The 18556-nt window shown below is 58.1% G+C and overlaps 2 protein-coding genes across 2 annotated transcripts; both read left to right on the top strand.

Moving 5' to 3' along the window:
- Positions 1–1585: 1585 nt before the first annotated feature.
- On the top strand, positions 1586–2227 carry LPMP_201490 (d-isomer specific 2-hydroxyacid dehydrogenase, putative; the record flags this gene model as incomplete). Its single annotated transcript, XM_010700048.1, has 1 exon — positions 1586–2227. The coding sequence occupies one exon, from the start codon at positions 1586–1588 to the stop codon at positions 2225–2227; it is 642 nt and encodes a 213-aa protein (XP_010698350.1).
- Positions 2228–3862: 1635 nt separating this feature from the next.
- LPMP_201480 (hypothetical protein) lies at positions 3863–18271 on the top strand (the record flags this gene model as incomplete). The annotated part of the gene is made up of 1 exon (XM_010700047.1): positions 3863–18271. The coding sequence occupies one exon, from the start codon at positions 3863–3865 to the stop codon at positions 18269–18271; it is 14409 nt and encodes a 4802-aa protein (XP_010698349.1).
- Between the last annotated feature and the right edge of the window lie 285 nt (positions 18272–18556).

Raw genomic sequence — 18556 nt, 5'->3', positions numbered from 1 at the left:
GTGTGCAGGGGTGAAAGTGGTGGAATACCGCTGCGCACCATCGTTATGAGAGCTGCGCTTTCATGACTGCGTCAGTGTCGCGGGGCGATGCCCGACACCCATCACCACAACACAAGTATCCATCTTCCCCATCAATATCGTGTTCAGTGCCATGTGCTTCCTATACATGAATGCATGTTCGGATACTAAGACTTTAGGGTGAATCCCCCTATCCCTGGAGAAATAAGATACTAAGTGAAGTTCAATCTGCTCGTTTCTCAAGAGGGAGCCTTTTCTACGGCCCCTTCACGACGTCACCTGACGAGCTCTCGTTGAGGTAAAGGTCATTGACGCTCATGGGTTTCTTTTTTACTCCATTTCTTTTGATGAAGGGAAACTCTTTCTTTGTTTCGTGGCCTCTGAGGTAGCATTCATCATACCACCACCGCCACAACTTCGTGCCGAGATGTTCCTCTCCAACGTCTTCGATAGGACGACGGCTTTCCGCCTAGTGCAGCTATTCCCTTTTTTCAGGTCCGTGCCGAGCTCTCAATATGCTTCGTCGGGGTCTACCATGCTTTTCACAGCAGTACACCTCCAGTCTCGAACACGCAACGGACGCCGCGATTCTGTCTTCTCCACTCCACTGCGGCAGCGAAGAAAGCATCATTCGTCACCACCGCGGAGGCAATAAATGAGTTGGCCAGTTCCTCTTCGTCTACATCCCAACGCTCCTGCGGCGCAAACCACCACAACCATCCCGTGGTGCTGTGGGCTCGCGCGGGTGCAGGTAGAAGATTTTGTTTTGATAATACACAGCGCTTAGCAGTCGCTGAAGTGGGAAATCTGTGGGAGCATTGACCACCCTGCCAAAATCAAACGTAAGGCTCAAATTCACTTTTGTGGACATCGTGTCTCACTTTTTATAAAAAGTCGATGACCGCGTTTTTCACTGACGATCTGTGGTACTTGCGGATGAGTCACGAAGGCAAGCCGCAGCGCCTCAACCGTCGCCACGCGTGCTCGTGTTCATCTGTCCCCTTCTTCGTATACACGGCTACGTTTCTGGAGATCTGCACCGCCTCTTTCTCTTTTGGTATCGCCTGCTCCTTTTCACTCCCTCTCGCGCTCATTAGCTTTCTCCTCCCCTCCCCCTCTCTCTCCCTTTTCCTCATCTCTGCTCCCTCTACCCCCGTTCAGAGGACTACCCGCCTCGCGTTACGTGTGTCTCTGTGCGTGTGTGCGCGTGTCTGTTGTTTTCTTCGTTCTTTTTTTTGCCCTTTCCGCGGTACACACCCTCCTTTTTTTTTGTTAGTCATTGGCTGCTGGCTGCTTTTCTGTTTGATCTGATCCTCTCTCCAATGTCTGCGATCACTCTCCCACCCCACCCTGCGTGCAGTTGCGCGCTCACACACTCGCACGCACAAGCTGTGCTCAATACATTCACATAGATGTAGAGCAGAATATAAAAGTACTACTCTGTTGACGGCTGTCGCATTTGAGAAAGGTGTAAGAACCCCCAATGTTCTTTGCAAGCACCTCATGCGATTGCGCTGTCTAGTCCATTAGGTACCTCTGCCAGCTTGCCGGGTACGTTGCCTTCAGCATGCTGTACTTCAATCGTTTCCCATGGCGCCTGGTTGCCTCGAAGAATGAGAAGAAGTGGAACCGCTTCAACTGCATTGAGCTCCGCCGGCAGAAGATGGTGATCATCGGCTACGGTGACATCGGTCAAGCCTGTGGCGAGAAGGCCACCGCGCTGGGCATGGAGGTGACCGGCATCCGTCGCAGCGGCGACAACAAGGCGGACAAGTTTGGCGTCATGGTGCGCGGCAATGACGCGCTTGACGAGTCGATCCGCGAGGCTGACTTTGTGGTGGGTGTGCTGCCCGGCACGCACGACACGAAGCACTTCTTCAACAAGGAGTTCTTTGCAAAGATGAAGCCGAGCGCCGTCTTCATCAACATCGGCCGGGGCATGTCCCAGTGCGAAGCCGACGTCGCCGAGGCCCTCAACAAAGGCATCATCCGCGGTGCTGCTCTCGATGTGTTCGAGGTGGAGCCGCTGCCAAAGGACTCACTGTTGTGGGAAGTCCCTGACTGCAAGCTGCTGATAACGCCTCACTGTGGAAACTTGACGGAGAACGTGATAGAGCGCACCATGGAGATTTTCATGGACATTTTTGAGGAGTTCTTCACCCACAGCAGGATTTCCGCTCACACTGTGTGTCTGAAGAGGGGTTACTAAACGCGTTAGGGCGTGTTGTGGTGTTTTGGTCTTTGTGCATATCTTCGTCGCAGGTGGGGTACAGCAAGGGCACTGGAGCTTGGACACTGAGGCTACTGGATGAATTGCTTGTTCACACTCTGTCGATACAATCTGTCACCTCTTCTTCAAGTGCTCTACTCGAAGGCACGATGTGGTGCTCTCACCTGCCCACACATGGAAATCTTTTTAGTTGAGACAATAATAGTTTGATGTACTTTTTTTGTCTGTGTGTGTGTATAGAGGTGGAGGACTCTCCACGGAGGAACCATACGTGGACGCAGACAACTCACTACACACTACCTCACAGGCGTATTCTCGTGACGTGACAGAAGGCCTCGACAGATAATGTGGAATAACGCGGCTCTTTTTCTTTCATCTAGCTTTGTGTTGTGGCTTTCCCTTTCTTTCCGCCTCACCACTGAACGTACCGCTGCTGTGTTCATTTTGTGTGCGTCTGTGTACAATGGAAAATTGGCTTGCTTGTCGTAGCGCAATCCTTCCGCTCCACTGCGCGCTCGCCGACGAGGAAACGGCCAAAGAAGTCACAAAAGGAAAGAGAAAAACAAATCAGCATTTCTTGTGTAGGGTTTGATGGCAACGGAAAGGCGTGGGGCGGCGGTCGACGCGCTCTGCAACGTCGCTAAGGCCTGCAAGAACAACCTGCAAAAATGAGACACACATGTTGGACAAGCCCAGCGAAGCCGAAAGACCGAACCACGGAGACTTGCTGGGGCCCTTCTTTCTCTCTTTCTTTCCTCTCCACCACGACAGCGAGTACCTCGCCCCCCCCCCTCTGATGACGTCTATTGGTGTACTCTATCCCCCAAGTTGCACTCGTGACTATCCTCTCTGATTATACTGTATCGTACACGCCTCATTTCGCTGAGATCCCCACCCTGGGGGATGCTGCACCCCTTCCCTCCCCCCTTCCACCGCTCTTCTTGTATCCCCAATTCATATGCTTTTGGTTTCTTTGTTGTTCTTCGCTGTCGTGGTAAACGCATTTGCAGTTTTTCCCCTTTCAGAAACGAGGGTGCCCTTCTTAGGCGCCTGCTTCGCCTTTCATCTCGCTCTTACTCTTCCTCTTTTCGATTTAGGCCTTGGGGTCCGGTCCTTTGCGCTGCGTAATTCACGCGCGCACGAGGGGGTTGCACAACTCACTGCTTACCCTTTGTCTCTGCCCTCCCTATTTCCCTCCCCACACTCAGTTTCAAAACAGGCAGCTGTCACTCCACACAGTTTGCACGCCTCCTCCCTCCAACCCCCAACCCCACTGCCTGTGTACCCGTTTGTTTGCCTTTATGTCACACCTCTACTTGCTCTCATCGTGCCGTGCTTCACTTCTCGTTTGAAGTGGCATTTTTCTTGGCCTGTGGCTCTCTCCTGCTGACCAGTGAGTGAGTCGAGGACTGGCCGCTGTGCGCAGAGACGATCGGACTTCGACTAGTACCCTCTACTTACTATTTTTCTGATTTTCCCTCTACCTTCCAGTCATTCACACCTCGCGTTGCTTTGTGAGGTTTGTCACCTCACGGGTATTGTGGCCCCCGCTCACGCCCTCTTTCCCCAGGCACCAAACACACAACTCTATTTCACAACAACGGACTGTACAGTATGTTTAATAAGTTTGTCGCCTACGTGCTCACCTCTTTCCTGGGGGATTACTTTGACAACATCGATCGCGAACAAATCAAGGTGTCGGTATGGAATGGTCTTGTGCACATGCGGAACTTGAGGGTGCGACAAGATGCACTGCGCTTCCTGGACGTACCTGTGTGTGTACTCATGGGCACCATCGAAGAGCTGAGAATAATCATACCATGGACGCGCCTGCGATCAGAATCGGTGGTGGTGCAGATTCGAAAGGCTCAGCTCGTTATCGCGGACAAGGAGACTGCCGGCTATAGCGTCGACCAAGACGTTCGTGAGGCCCGCGCACGCAAGTTTCGAGAGTTGGCCGCGACTGATGAGGCACTTTTGCTGGCATTCTGCGAAAGCCTGTCACACGCGAGCAGCTCTGCAGCACCGCCAACCTCGGTGCCATCTCCCGCATCAGCCGCGGCGGACAGCTGCGACGACAACTTTACCGCTCGCCTGAAGGCCAGCATTCTGAACAACATCCGCGTTGAGATCGAGGATCTCTGGGTGCACTATACGTCCTCCATCGCCGGTGTGACTCCTGCCGTCGATAACGTGCTGCCAGGCGGTGTCGTTGAGGAAGTGGCCACACGGCAGCTATCACAGAGGCAGCCGCAGCAGTCGATGGATTCTTCACCCCCGTCAACAGCGCACGTCAACACCGCAGTGCAGCAGTCCTCCCAGCAGGCGTCGCTCTCCTTTCAAATCAAAGGACTCAAGACCTGTGGATGCAATGAGCTCTTTGAGCCAGCATTTGTCGCCCCAGGGGAACGTATGGTACGGCAGATCATCTCCTTTCACGGCCTTACAGCCTCGCTGCGGACGAGCTCGAGTAGAGAAAGCAAAATCCCCTTTCTGATACCGTTTGATATGACATTGGAGCTCGCCTACCAGCCCGTCTACACCGACGCCTCGACACCGCAGTACATGGCCGCCGCACGCATGAAGGACACGTGCTTGTTTATCATTACAAGCGAGACATGCACAACATGCCAGAGCCTCGCGCAATGCTTGGTGGACGTGCGACAGCGACAGGCGCTCCGTCGGCTGCGCCCCATCGGAGTGCGCCCGACCGCCAACCCGCACGCATGGTGGCGGTATGCACTGGACGCCGTACGACAGCAACTTCGAAAGAACAAGACAGCCGCACCGGCGTCCACTCACAAGCCAACGCCTTTTTCGTGGCGTACTTACGTTTCGATGAAGCAGAAGCGTGACCGCTACATGCGACTGTACCTGCGTCAGCAACGGACAGCGCTCAGGGCTGCAGGATGGCTGGAGCCCCTGACAGTGGAGGAGCACGTGGAGATGATGGGACTTGAGGAAGAGCTTTCACTCGACGTGCTTAAGGTCGGGAAGAAGCTCGCCCTATGGCGAGTGGGCGTCGAGCGTGCTGAGTATGAAAAGCTCCTAAGTGAGAAGAGAGCAGCGGGCGGCGCAGGAGAGACACTCACCACAAGCCCTGTACCCCTCAGCGCGCCATCCGCTCAGCGGGTAGCTCCGGTTGCGAAAGGTGGGTGGTTCTCCTTCTGGCGCTCGGAGTCGCAGCCGACCACCGTGACAAGCGATAGCGCCGGTTATGAAGCTGCGGATGGCCTGAGCGACGAGGCGCGCGCCGAGCTGCGTGAGCTCGTGCAACTCATGTCAGCTAAACGGTGGACAGAGGCACAGCGGGCTCTGATTGAGCAGGAGTTTGGCATTTCCTCTGAGGAGGCGGAAACGTTTGCCTACTCCGATGCATCGCTACCTGCGCCGACGCCAGATCTAGCAGCCATGAACTCGCCCAAGAAGCAGATCAGTCATCGCAGCGTTCCCAATTGTGTCGTTTTCCTCCAGGCCGCAGCACTGAAGGTGGAGCTACAGTGCAGTGTGTTGTGCGCACTAAACGTACCGTCTGTCCCTATGCGTAAAGCCGCACCTTCCACCCCAGCACATGCCACCCTTGCACAAGTGGCACTGCACACCCTTCAGGCAGGTGTCGAGTGGGGAGGAGTCAGCGCTGCCAGTCCGTCAGTCCTGCCGGCCGCGTACTACTGGGGAACCATGGAGCACTTCTCCATCACAGCCACCCCTCTCACGGCACTAGATGATCCACAACTTCCGCCTACACTGACAGAGGAGGTGATCCTCTCCATAGGCCGTCCCACCACACGACAAGATGACTCGCAGAGCAATTTGTCGTCGTCTCCTCAGAGCATTAACAGCACTGGGGGTCCCCGCACATCAGCTGCAAACATAGTTGAGCGAGTGGCGTCGGTGCACCTATCACGGTCGCGCACCTTCTCTCCCCTCGAGTCCTGCTGGTCTATCTTGCCAGACGAGTGCCGCCGCCACGGCGCCGTGCAGGTGGAGTGGACAATCCGATCCGCGCAGCAGTTGACGTCCGAGACGTCGGCGCTGCATTTCGCGCACGTTGGGTTAGCGACCGTTCATCTTGTCATTAATGTTGTCTCACTGAGTCGTTTGAGCAGCCTTTTCTTTAGGGTACTGTGGCCAGAAGTAGCGCTGCTGTACCCCTCGCCTGACCCCAGTACTGGCGTCGTAAAAGTGCGTTCATCACCCCCAATCGCTTCCAGTAGCGATGACGATTTCACGGCGCTAACAGTGCCTGTGTCGGCATGTATGACGCACGCTGAGCAATGCTGTTCGACGGGCGCGGACGCGCGATTGATTCTTCTGCGGCGCATTGTCGAGCAGCAACTTTCGATTGATTGGTCGGTGGCAGTGGACGCCATGCTCGTCTCCCTCTTTGAAGTGCCTCAGGTGCAGGGCTGTGAGCTCGCACTCACGCAAGTGTGTCTGCGCAATGATGTGGTGCACTGTCTGCAGCGGCAGGAGCGCTGGCGCGCGGAAGTGAGCAAGGATCATCCCAACGCAAGCTTCTCCCCGGCGACGATGACCACTGCTGCCGCACCGCTTGGCTCACTGGAGACTGACTGGATCGACTGCACGCACCTCCAAATAGCAGCCGTCCGTCTCTCTGTGTTGTTCCCAACAACCCCCGCTTCTGTTCTCGCCACTGAGTCCATTGAGCGAAGCGTGCTGCTTTCGGACACGACAATCGCTGTGGTGGTAGAGCGAAGTCTTTTGGGGCGATGCCATCCCACTCTGCCGCAGTGGAACCTTCACATCTCGTCCAGCAATGCCGTGAGCCTGACGTGGTCGCGCACCAGCCTGTCGGTACTTACGACTGCCTGCAGCCTGCTGGCCGATCTAGCAGCATCGGTCTGGTCCAACATTTTGCAGCGGGAAGCCGCTCCAATGGACGCAGGGCAAAGCCCAGAAGACGACGCTGTTTACACGTTTCGCGTGCGCGTGCTTCCACATCCCACAGGAAAGAGGTTCTGGCATGCGGCGCGCGGGCAGCAAGGCCATGCAGACGACGAGCACGAGGACGATCCGCCGCTCACAGCAGACGAGCGGGAGTCATACTACAAGCAGCTGCATCCGTTCTCTGCCGCACGGCGACACTCCACAGTGGTAACCGGGGCCGCTCTTCCTCAGAGAGTCGACATACGTCCTGGCGTGTGCATCGTCTACCACGCGCAGCGCTCAACCTTCCCGGCACACTGTTACGCACTGCTGCACGGCTGCACGCACGTGCACTGCGATGGCGGGGCAAAGGATTCTGGAGTCACAGCCGCTGCGAGTGTCACCACAGGCCCGCGTGTGCATCTTTACGTCTCACAGGGGGGCATGAATCACGAGGAGGCGCTGGAAAGCGGGTACAGCGAAGCGAAGCGGTTCTTGCTGGATTCACTCAAGGTACCGCCAGCGCTCCTTGAGAATGCGGTTTGGCTGAAGCGTGCCGTTAATGCGTGGCTGGAGAAACTAAACGCAGAAGAGGGGGATAAAGGTGCACCTTCACAGCAGCACGTTGAAACGGCGCTGAGTCGCGTCCTCGCGGGCACGCAGGTGGTTCCCTGCCGCTACGTGGCTTTCCAGTGCGCCAACGATGCCGAGGCATGCGCCGTCGCGGCGGCGCTGCGTCGCTGCTGCGTGGCCGGGACTACGCCTCCATGGGGACTTCGCTCCTCCGTACAGGCACGGTACAACACCGACGTGTCGCCCCCAGAGCTTCTCAAGCAGCCCCTCTACGGGGTGACAGTGTCCTTTCCCTTGCTGTGCATGACGTGTGAAGGGAGCGAGCCCGTCTTGTGCTCGGATGCCTTGGAGATGAACACCGCCTGTGCTGATTCCTCTAGATCCTCTCGGCGCGATGCCGTCTTGTCCTTTACGCCGTTTCTCCTTTGCCAAAACAGCTACCGCGACAAGCAGCGCTACGAGCTGCGCGTTGCAGACAGGGTGGCACTGTACGCCGGCTTCGGTGGGAGTAGGGCACGCGACAATGACCTGAAACTGTTGGAGGTGAGTACGCCATCGAGCACGCCCGTGACTGGCACTAGCAGCCGCACCGCAGGCGACGCCTGCGCGCTGTTCATGTGTTTCAAAGACTACAAGCGTTCATCACCGCTGCTATCGGCGCGGCGGTGCGCCGTGCGTGTCGCACCAGCGGCGCAGATGTGGTTGCGGGCTGGACCAGCTCTGCTGGAGTGGGGTGAGGCGTGGTGGGACACGGCGGGACTGCTCACGAACCGGCTGTTCAGCGAAGAAATTATTTCAGGTTATCCGTGGTGGCGGTCCCGTGGTAGGGACGAGGACGCGCAGGAGGAGCAAATAGGCGAGGACGCAGACGTGCACTCGAGAATGCCCACTGAGGTAGAGATGGAATGGCGTGGAAGTAGCGAGTGCGGCAACAATGGAATGAGTATTCATGTCGACGTGACCGTGCCTGCACTTCAGGTAGACTTGGAACTCGAAAATGCTGTTGAGACATCTCAGTTGTCCAGGGACATTCCTGTGCTGCAGTTCAGAGCTCTTGGCGCAGTTCTGCAGTGGTGCCTGACGGACGCGTGCAGTCACCTGTGGCTGAGCGCCCAAACACCTCAACTGCAGTGGTGCTGCTCCTCAGCTAGTGGGACTGGGCCGGCAAAGGCGAACTGGATCACACTTATGCAACCGCACAATGCCGTATCACCCAGCGAATCACGCGTCGACAGTGCAGAGCTCTCGGTCGACTGGAAGCTGCACAAACCGCCGCCAACGCTCTCCCTCTCCGATTGGTTGCGCGCAAGGTCCGGCGGCGGTGAGGGCGGTGTCAGTGTCTCTACTACGGGCATCCGCGATCAACAAGAGCTGAAGATGCAGCTGCGCTGTGTGCAGCTGGTCTACTGGCACCCATTACTTATGCACCTCCTTCAATCTGTTCTGGATGGTCTTGTGCCACGCGCCTCGGCGGTGGTGTCACGGGAACCGTGCTGGTTCTGCGCCGGCACTCTCTTCTGCCCTCCACTGTCATGGCGAATCGCTGAAAAGGCCCCAGTGGCTGTGTCGTGGACGCATGTGTGTACGTCGGTAACCCTGCAATCGGTGGAACTACAGGTGCCAAGGCAAGTAGACTGGATTGCGCAAGCGGCCAGTTCTGCGCTACTGCCGCCGACGCCGCACCTCCGCCTCTCGGTGAAGCGACTTTCTTTCACTGACCGGATAAAAGCACCGCCCTTCTCTTCCACCTCCGACTTGTCACCGGCGACAAACACGGTAGACATCGTCTTCGCCGTCCACTTCTCTGACATGGTTATCTCTCATGCTCAGCCAAGTTCAGGAGCATCGTTTCAATGGCGCTTGCCCAGTTGGCACGTTATCATTGCCTACCCCGTGTTCGACGCGAGATGCCTTTGGGAAGCCGGTGTACCATGGCACAAGTCCTTTGCGGTGGTGCTGCCGTCACTGACGGAGTCCTGCGTGCTGCAGTGCTCGAGTGCTGATCTCGCGTACGTGATGGACGCCTTCCACGCCAACTTTGTGTATCCGACCCCATTCAGCAGGGAGGGGGAACCACACACTGTGAACACGTCCTCACCTGCCTCGCTGCTCAAGGCGGTCGTGGAGGAAAGCACGTGGACACTGGACGTGAAGGGCGAGGCGACGTTCTGCATCAGCTCATCGCAGTCCGATGCCAGCCACAGTGACAGCCAGTCCATGCAGTGCCTGCTGCAGCTGAGTGGCGCTGCCGCCTCTGCGGTGCGTTCTACGAGCGGAGAACGAAGCTACTCCTTCGCGGCACAGCAGATCTGGCTCGGCTGTGGCACGCCGAATAACCTGTCATCAGGCTTGTCGAAAAGCGGCGGACGCTGTATTCTTCAGGTAGTACCAATGCACAGCAACAGCGCCGCCACCGCGCCAACCGCGTCCCTTACGCTTCAGTATGGCTGGCATTCTCCACCAGATCTTCACGTGGGTTTAAGAGGTGCAACTGGCTCCGCGACCCTTCCAGAGAGAGTTGTCTGCCTCTCTGTTGACTCGCTCGGAAGGGTAATAACTACCGTAAATGGCGAGGCAATCGCACTTCTCCTCGCGACTTTTGTCGATGACGCGCACCTTCGCGAGAGCCTCCTTCGCTACGTGGCAGAGACACCGTCATCGGGGGCAACAGCCAGTATACCGACCCCCTTTCACAAGTCCAGTGATGGTAGAGACAGTGAAGGGTGCATAATGCAGGTGGTACGCATTCGTCTGGAGCATCTTCAGTGCTGCATCCCATGCTCTGCGGAGTCCATCTACTCTCCCGGTACCTCCACAACCACACCTAGTACGGCGCTACTTGTGCTGAACGGCGCCGCTTCAAAGGTGCATGTTGAATTGCGCAAGAACCTGAGTGCGTCATATGTAATGGTTCGCGTTGCCCGCCTTCTTCACTGCGTGCTGGAAGACACCGGAGGCGGCGGCTCTGTTGCGACAGTCATTCCGCTTGTGTTAGAACAGCCGACTGAGTGGCAAGCGCCGGCGGTGGCGGCGTCCTCTCGCCCCGGTCATCATGCGTCACTGCAGACGCCAGTAGCGTCGGTCTTGTCGACGGGGGCACCAAGGTCGACAGACGCTAGACTGCTCGATGGGTTGGTCGGTGAACTGCCTGAGGCGACCTCCCCCGACTACACGTCGCCGGAGCTACCGGAAGTGAAACAAGGGAGTGCGTTGCAAAGAAGGGTGATATCGCCGGCAAGTGACGTCCTCTACATGTCGCTGGACGATGCACCTATGCAATGTAAGATTATTCTTCAGCTACAGCCACTGTGGATCTTCTCACCTTCGATGGTGCACATAGTATCGATGCTGAATGGTGTGCGCACACAGGTGAAGTCGTCTGTAACGGCGCTGCTTCACGTCCGCGCAACTCCTGCTTTGCATCATTTTACCAGCACGGCAACGGGACCCGAACCACCCCGTCACTATGCGCTGCAGCTACGAAGTGAATCTCTTTCTGTGTTTGTAGGTGAAAGGGAAGTCACCACGCCAGCCACGCCAAGTTGCCCCTCAGCATCTCTTGAGGCGATTGTTCAGGAATCCGTAGGCGCACAGGAGATGCTTTTGCTCGTCACCGAGGCGGTGACGGTGGAGTGGGACTCGGAGCTCCAAGCTAGTGAGGGCGTCGACGGCACTCAAACGGTGGTGCATCTTCAGAACATGTCCATCCGTGTCCTGCAGGGGATGCGAAGTTCCACGGCGCTCCTGGAGCAGCTTGACATTCGTCTGCAGCGTCAGGTGATGGCGAGCAGAGTGCCTTTTGAGTCTTCCGCTGCTGCCACTATAGGCACCGTCGAGGAGTGGCGCCTTGGTGTGGATCCACTGCACCTGACGCTGGCACAGCTTCACTACACTGTGCTACTCCGCTTGGTGCTTCAGCAAACGTCTCTTCTCGCAACCATTGTCAAGCACTCCTCCTCGGCGTCGCAGTCCATAGCAGCCGCAGCCGCCGATCTGTCTTCGACGGTCGCATCGCAGGGGCTGCAACAGCATAGCACCAGCCAACTGCGCTCACCATTCAAGGCAAGGAGCTTTCAATTTCATCTCTCTTCATTGCGTCTGCGCGTGCAAGCCGACGACGGCGCTGATGGATGCGGGCCTCTGACGGCAGTGTACTTTGAGTTGAGCAAGTTCGATGCAACCTACTACACCGGCCAGCACAATTGGCCCTGCGTAGAGGACGTCGGGGATGTCCTCAAGGAGAGGGGGGTGTCTCTGCGGCTGACTGTGACACTGGCCAGCTGCCATCTCGGCACTGAGGGCAACATCCCCACACTTGCTCTCACGGCAGCTTCGTCTCGTACTTCCACTCAACCAGCCCACACGCGTTGCTCGCTATGTGTCGCACAAGAGGAAGCGACCAAGGCTTACAGAGGTGCACTGCAGGTCGGGCAAGTGACGCTGACGGTGGAAACCGTGCCGATGATGGCGTGGATGGACATCCTCTACACGCCGTACCTCCGGGAAACCGTACCTGACTACCAGACAGCGAAAGAGCACCTAATGCAGCAGGACTGGTGGCTGGCGGAGGATTTGGTTCTCTCGGAGCGGACGCCGCTGCGTGTGACCAACAAGCTTTACAGCCTCGTGTACCTCTACGGCAACGGCTACACGATTCACATGAACGCGACGCGGCACGGGCAGCTTATCTTCCTTGACGAAGGCGTAACACTGCGCATTATGCACGCCACCGTGTGCATGTACGCCTCCTCGATTGAGGCGTACGTCGCAGCCGGCAACGGCTCGTATGTTGTGATCGATCGTGAGACCTGCAGCGTGGTGCCGCCACCGTCCGCGGTGCAGCGGAACGCCACCGGTATTCGCCCCGCGGAGGTGCGTGGGATGGATCAGCAGACGCGGACCGCAGCTGAGTTCTCCTCCAATGCTGGGCGGGAACTGGGGTCTCCGAAATGGCACCGCCTCGTCGGTGAAGTGCAAATGGTGCTGCGTATACCGGAGCCGCGCTCCGTCGCCAGCGCAGCTGCTATGTCGTATAGCAGCGCAGGCTGCGCAGCCACCACATCAGCTCAGCGCACCCTTGTCCTTTACAGTCAGATGCACTTGTGCCTAATGAACGCTCGATCCACTGAAACTGGTGAAGATGAGATGACAGCGGCGTTTGACCTGGCGCATGCAGGGGTGCGAAGCGAGTATGTTGCACATCATGGCGGCAGCGCTGTGGACACGTCAGACCTCGTGGCGGACTGGGCTGTGAAGGTGCTGATGACGGAAGAGAGAAGACGTCGTGCTGGCGACTCGACGGCATCGCTGACGTGCACTCGCACCATCCACCTTAGCGCCGGCACAGGAGTCGAGGTGCAGGTGCGCTACAGCGACGCCGTTTTCGTGGCACGAGCAGCGTGCCATGCGCAAGCAGCTGCCTCACGTTGGCAGGATGCGGTACGTCAGGAGGTGTGGTCAGGTTTCTTCTCGTCACAACGCGGCTGGGACGCGGCTCGGATCGAGAACGAGGCGAGCGTGGCGCTACTTATGCAGACACAGTACTCCCACAGAGGTGCGAAGGCGGGTGCTTTCGGGACTCCGACCAGTGCTGACACGACTGTCGACGCTATTTCCTTGCAAATCCCGTACGTGAGCTTCGTCGTGATTAACGACAGTCAAGATATCGACACCCCGCTCTTCTGCCTCTACGCAAACGAAATCCACACGCCTCAATGCACACTCAAGTCGCTGCAGACAAGCACTGAGCTACGCTTTGCGCTGCAGGTAGAGTACTATGAGCTCTCCCTGTCACACTGGGCGCCGGTTCTTGAACCGGTGGAGGTGAATGTGTTCTTCACTTCGCGTAAAAACACCTCTGTCACGGACGTGTACGATCGGCAAGGTTATGCGCGGCTCTCGGCACGCACGAGCAGCGTTAAGCTGTACTTTTCCTTAGAAATGCTGCGCACTGTGCGGCAGCTGCTGATGTTGCGTGACATGTTCGACTCGGCTGTCGTCGACGCGCTGGCGACGTGCGACACGTCAGACGGTGGCTCCGCAAGGCGATCCACTTTCCACACATTCAGGCTTGTGCAGACAACCGGGCTTGACATCGCCGTTCAGCTGCAGGTGTACATGGAGAAACCGCAGGGGTTGCTGGAACGTGCTGGCGGCGGCGACGATGACGCTTTCTTGCGTGGGCGCGTGTTGCACTCCGGGCAGGAGTGGGAGTTCAACTTCCCACGGTGTCATGGCAAAGAAGTTCCGCGAGAGCACCAAACGATCATCGTGCAGGAGACGCAGGAGGAGCACCCCTCCAGCGCACCAACGTCCAAAGCAAGCGGAGCTGAGGTGTCACTGGCGGCAGTTGGTGTTCAACGAGTACGTATGGGCGATAGTGGACCACTGCAGCGTTACATCCTCGCCGAGGTCTCTGTCCCACTTCGGCGGCAGGGCCAGAAGCAGGTGTTTCTACATACACTCGTCACCTTCACGAACCGGCTGAGCATAGCGCTGCTGCAAGTTGGCCTGAATGCCTCTGGGACGTACGACGCAGTTGGTGTCATACCACCAGCATCCTCTCAATGCGTTCCGGTGCAGGTGTTGCGCCGCCGCGTGACTCTAGCTCTAGGGAACTCTGCTGAAGCATCAACGCCAAGTCCCTCTCTGACCCAGATGCAGCTGAGCGCCGACTCGATTGTGTCACTCGGCATGTCATACGACAGCCTCCCTTGCCTGGCAGGGACGGTGTTTCTGTGCGTGTGCACTTCCGCGCACGGCAACAGGAGCAGTGCTGGCAGCAGCAGTGGGCAACGCGGCGTCGCGCGCATTGCAGTCGGCCATAACTTTGAGGTGTTCTCCAGAAAGCAGGACAAGACGCACTTCCTGCTGCGTATTCAGGAGGCAGCGAGACAGCCGGTGGATGTGCTGCGCAACTCTTTTCTCTCTCCCTTGCGCGCCGTCATGGTCACGGCAGAGGCTGTGGTGACGATTCACAACGCCGTTGGTGTGCCCCTGATGGTGACGCTGCTAACCCGCCGCATTCATCCAGGAAGGCGAATCTCACTGCTCGATACCTCTCCCGATACGACCGTGTACACTCAACTGTGCTCTGTCGCTGTCGGCGTGGGCGGGAGCTACGGAGCCACCGAGATGGACCCACTACAGGACGTGTGTCTTGGTGTCTCGCTGCAGCAGCCCAACGGCATCACGCTTGCGCAGTGGTCTACTGCGCCAACAGGCAGCACACCGACAGCACACCACCCACCAGCGTGCGTCTACACACCGCTTGACGAGACACGGCGTGACACACAACTCGTTCTCGTGGACCCTATCACCAACGCAACCCTCGTACTTGCCATCAGGTACGCACAACGCGAAGCTACCCTGTACTGCCCCTGCTGGATCTTCAATGAGACTGGTGTGCCGCTACAACTAGCCGATACGACACGGCCGCACCACGGCAACACAGAGCGGTGCGTCGTCCCAATTGCGGGGCTGTCAGGGCAAACGGTGCTCACAGCGACAGTCGCACCGTGCGAAGTCAAGGGGAGCGACCCTGGCGACCACCATGTTGCCGGGGATGCACAGCCCTTCCTTTACCACAGCCTACGAGCCGCGTCGTGCAACCGCAAGGAAAACTACGCGGGAAGCAGTGGTCTTTTCTTGCGCCTCTGGGAGCCCGCCGAGGCTGGGACCAGCGGTGGTGGTGCGCAGGCGGGGTGGTCTGATTGGTCGTCGCAGCCGCTGCTGGTGGACGAGGCAGCGGAGCTGCAGGTAGTTGTTTGTACAAGCCGCCATAAGCGCGGGGCTGTGTGGGTCCTTGCGTGCCGCGTCGAGATGGGTCACCAGGCCTCTGCACGTGCCTATAGCGACACCCGAGTGGTGTCCATTCGCCCGCGCTGGGTGCTGGTGAACAAGTCTCCGTACGCGCTTCGGTTTGCCCAGCTCAGCAGCGGCGTTGGGAATCGCCCGGCAGCGCTGACGGCGCAAACCGCACCCTTCACTGAGATGGCGGTCAGCACCCTCGTGACACCAGCCATGGTAGGCGGCAGGCTGGAACCGCTTTTCTCCATCGCCATGTGCGACGATAAGACACACAACGTAGACCAGTGCCGCTGGTCTCCGCCATTTTCGATTCACACCGTGGAGGAGTGGCACTTGAACCTGGTCTATCAGAGCAGCATCCCTCTGGCCGAGCACTGGCCGCAGACCTCTACCAGGGCGGGGCAGTGGACTGTGCAGGGCGTTGTTGACCATTTGCCGCCACTGCGCCCCGAGGACATCCAAGAAGTGGGTGGGGAACTGTTTGTGAGACGGGAGGAGGCAAAGGTATTCAGCGTCACGACATACGAGCACAAGGGATGCATCATGTGCGTGCAGGTTGAGGAAGCCCTGCAACCGCCGCTGGTGCTGGAGAACCGCACATCCTTCACCATCTGTTTCCGGCAGCGCGGGATGCGTCGTGTCTCGACAGTGTTTCCGCGTCGCCGCAAGTCGTGGACGTGGGACGTGCCGCCTGCTGCCAGACAGCTTCCGGCTGAGGTGGAGCTCTGGGCTCTTCTCGACAGCGTTGATGGGTCAGCGGCTAGCACGGAAAAGACAACACCGGCGGCAGCGGCGTCGTGCGTACTCAACTTCGATCCGCAGCAGATTGGACGCTGGTCCAGCGAGGTCGACGCACTCCAGGGCGAGCTCGAGGTGAAGGACGCCGCCATCGGTACGTCGTCGCTGCTTTTTGTTCGCGTACGCGGCGTGCACGGCATCAGCTACGCCGTGAGTATCACGATGGAGCCAACCATTGATGCCTACCGCACGCTGCCTTTCCCACAGTTCTCGTTCGCGCTGCACGTCGCCAGCATGTACGTCTTGTGCCGCACCACTGACAAACGAGAAGGACGGCTGCAGGAGATGTTGCTCTTGGCTATGGAGCCGGTCGATTTCTGCTTTGCGCAAGGTGCACGTCTGGCAACGGACGCGAGTCAACTGGCGGCGAGAAGACCCTCTGAGGACGCTGACAGGGGCGATATGCAGCTGATTCAATTGCGCTTTCGCAGCTTCCAGGTAGACGATGAGCGTCCGTCGGCGAAGCAGCGCGTCGTTGCGCAGCTCGTCGATGACAAAGAAAGCGGGTTTCGGATTGAACGCAAGCTGCTCCGAATCACGCCTATTCTCTACTGCTCCGTCGTCGCTTTTTGGCTGACACCCGTGGAGCTACACATCGAAGACGGTTTCATCACAGCAATGATACGCTACGTTGAGGAGGTGAAGTCGAGCTGGGACACTCTGTGGCCATCGAAGCCGTCCGCGCGCATACGCTTGTCCGGTGTAGCTCAAGGGTGTCAAGCGCAGCTCCTTCCGTGGCAGGTGCACCTCGAGCAGGAGCTATCGGTAGCGAAGCAATTTTCCACAGAAGCGCAAGAGGGCAGTGGGCAGACGTTGGTGCAGCGGCCAAGGTCTACTGTACCGCTCTGGAGTCGGGTCATTGCCATTCGACAACTTGTTGTTGATTCGCTACTCGTTTCCCTCTCACTTTACCGCTCACCTGGCGCGGCGGATGACCCGCTTTGGAAGTTGGCAGGCGCAGCCAGCCTGCTCGTCGGCTCGACACAGGACGCACGGCTACAGTGGGACGCTGTTCAGCGCCACGACGTGTGTGACACCATTTGGCACCTTTTATTTCTCCACCGGGAGTCCTGCGCGAGGCAGCTGAAAAGGCAGTACATGAGTCTAGTGAACATTATTGGGATCGACAAGGTGCGCGGTTTTGTTTCCGATCTGCTCAACGGCTACAGTGATCCGTCGAATGACCACCGTGGCAGCGGCAACAGTGGTCGCGGAGCAGGACGGCGTCAAAAGCAGCGCGTGCCGTGCCGGCGCGCGGCGAACTTTCTCTTTGACCATCGCACTGCCGGCGCTCGCTCTTCCCCTGGTGTTGCAACCACAACCCTGCGGCGGTCTGGTGTAGCCTCGGCTTCTGCGAGCCGCACTCCAGAATATGGGCGGGAAGCGGAAGAGGTCCCCTGTACAGCAACATCGTGGCTCTTGCGCGTCCCTGAGCGTGCGGTACCGATCAGCGCCCAGCGTACGACTACCGTGGCTGAGGTTGCTCGAAGCTACTTGTGGGAGGACTTCTTGGCTGTTGCGCAGACGCCGGAGATCAGGGCGTTTGGCGGTTACGCACTAGGACGCGCACTGGCAGAGATGCAGGCAACTCCACGGTACAATCTGCGTTGCGTGGAGAGAGGGGGGCTGCGACCCTGTGCATCCGAAGTTGTGCGCACCACTCTTGATGCTCGCCGCCGTGGCGCGGCAGGTGCACCTCACCCGCAGATCAACTGTAGTCGCTGCGCTGAGCTCGAGGCGCTTCGGGGCGCGCGGTTGCGCAGTCGAGAGTCGACGCCGCTGCCGCACCCTGTCCGCGATGGCTTCCTTACCTGGGAGGAGTTTGCCCATCACATTAACTGGTACGAGTTTGTGGACATGTGCACTGACGAAGAAGTGCGCCTCTACGCATCACTAGTCCGCCAAGGTGCCGCAGAGGCGTCCTGCAATGTGTGCATTCTGACTTCTTTCTAGTCACTAACGATGGAGAGGGTGGCGGCAACGGAAGCGAAGGCTCGGGTCTGCGTGTATGGGCCACGCTACAGAGGTCCCTGTAGCAACTAGGAGGACCCGCAGCTCTTCTGATTTGGGGATGTGTGTGAACGAGATACGTGCTAGGGGACAACTTTTTTGCTCCTCAACACGGCACGTTTTCTCGGGGGTGGGGTGGAGCTAATGCTGTCAGGAGGCTTCTCTAGTTCCGTCTCTTGCCTAGTCCACAGTTCCGTTGACGTGCGTGAATGATGTCGCGTTCGTTGG

This window comes from Leishmania panamensis (assembly GCF_000755165.1).
Source record: "Leishmania panamensis strain MHOM/PA/94/PSC-1 chromosome 20 sequence".
NCBI classification, from domain to species: Eukaryota; Euglenozoa; class Kinetoplastea; order Trypanosomatida; family Trypanosomatidae; genus Leishmania; species Leishmania panamensis.
Note: the sequence above shows the minus strand (reverse complement) of the source record. Positions and strands in the feature narration are given on the sequence as shown.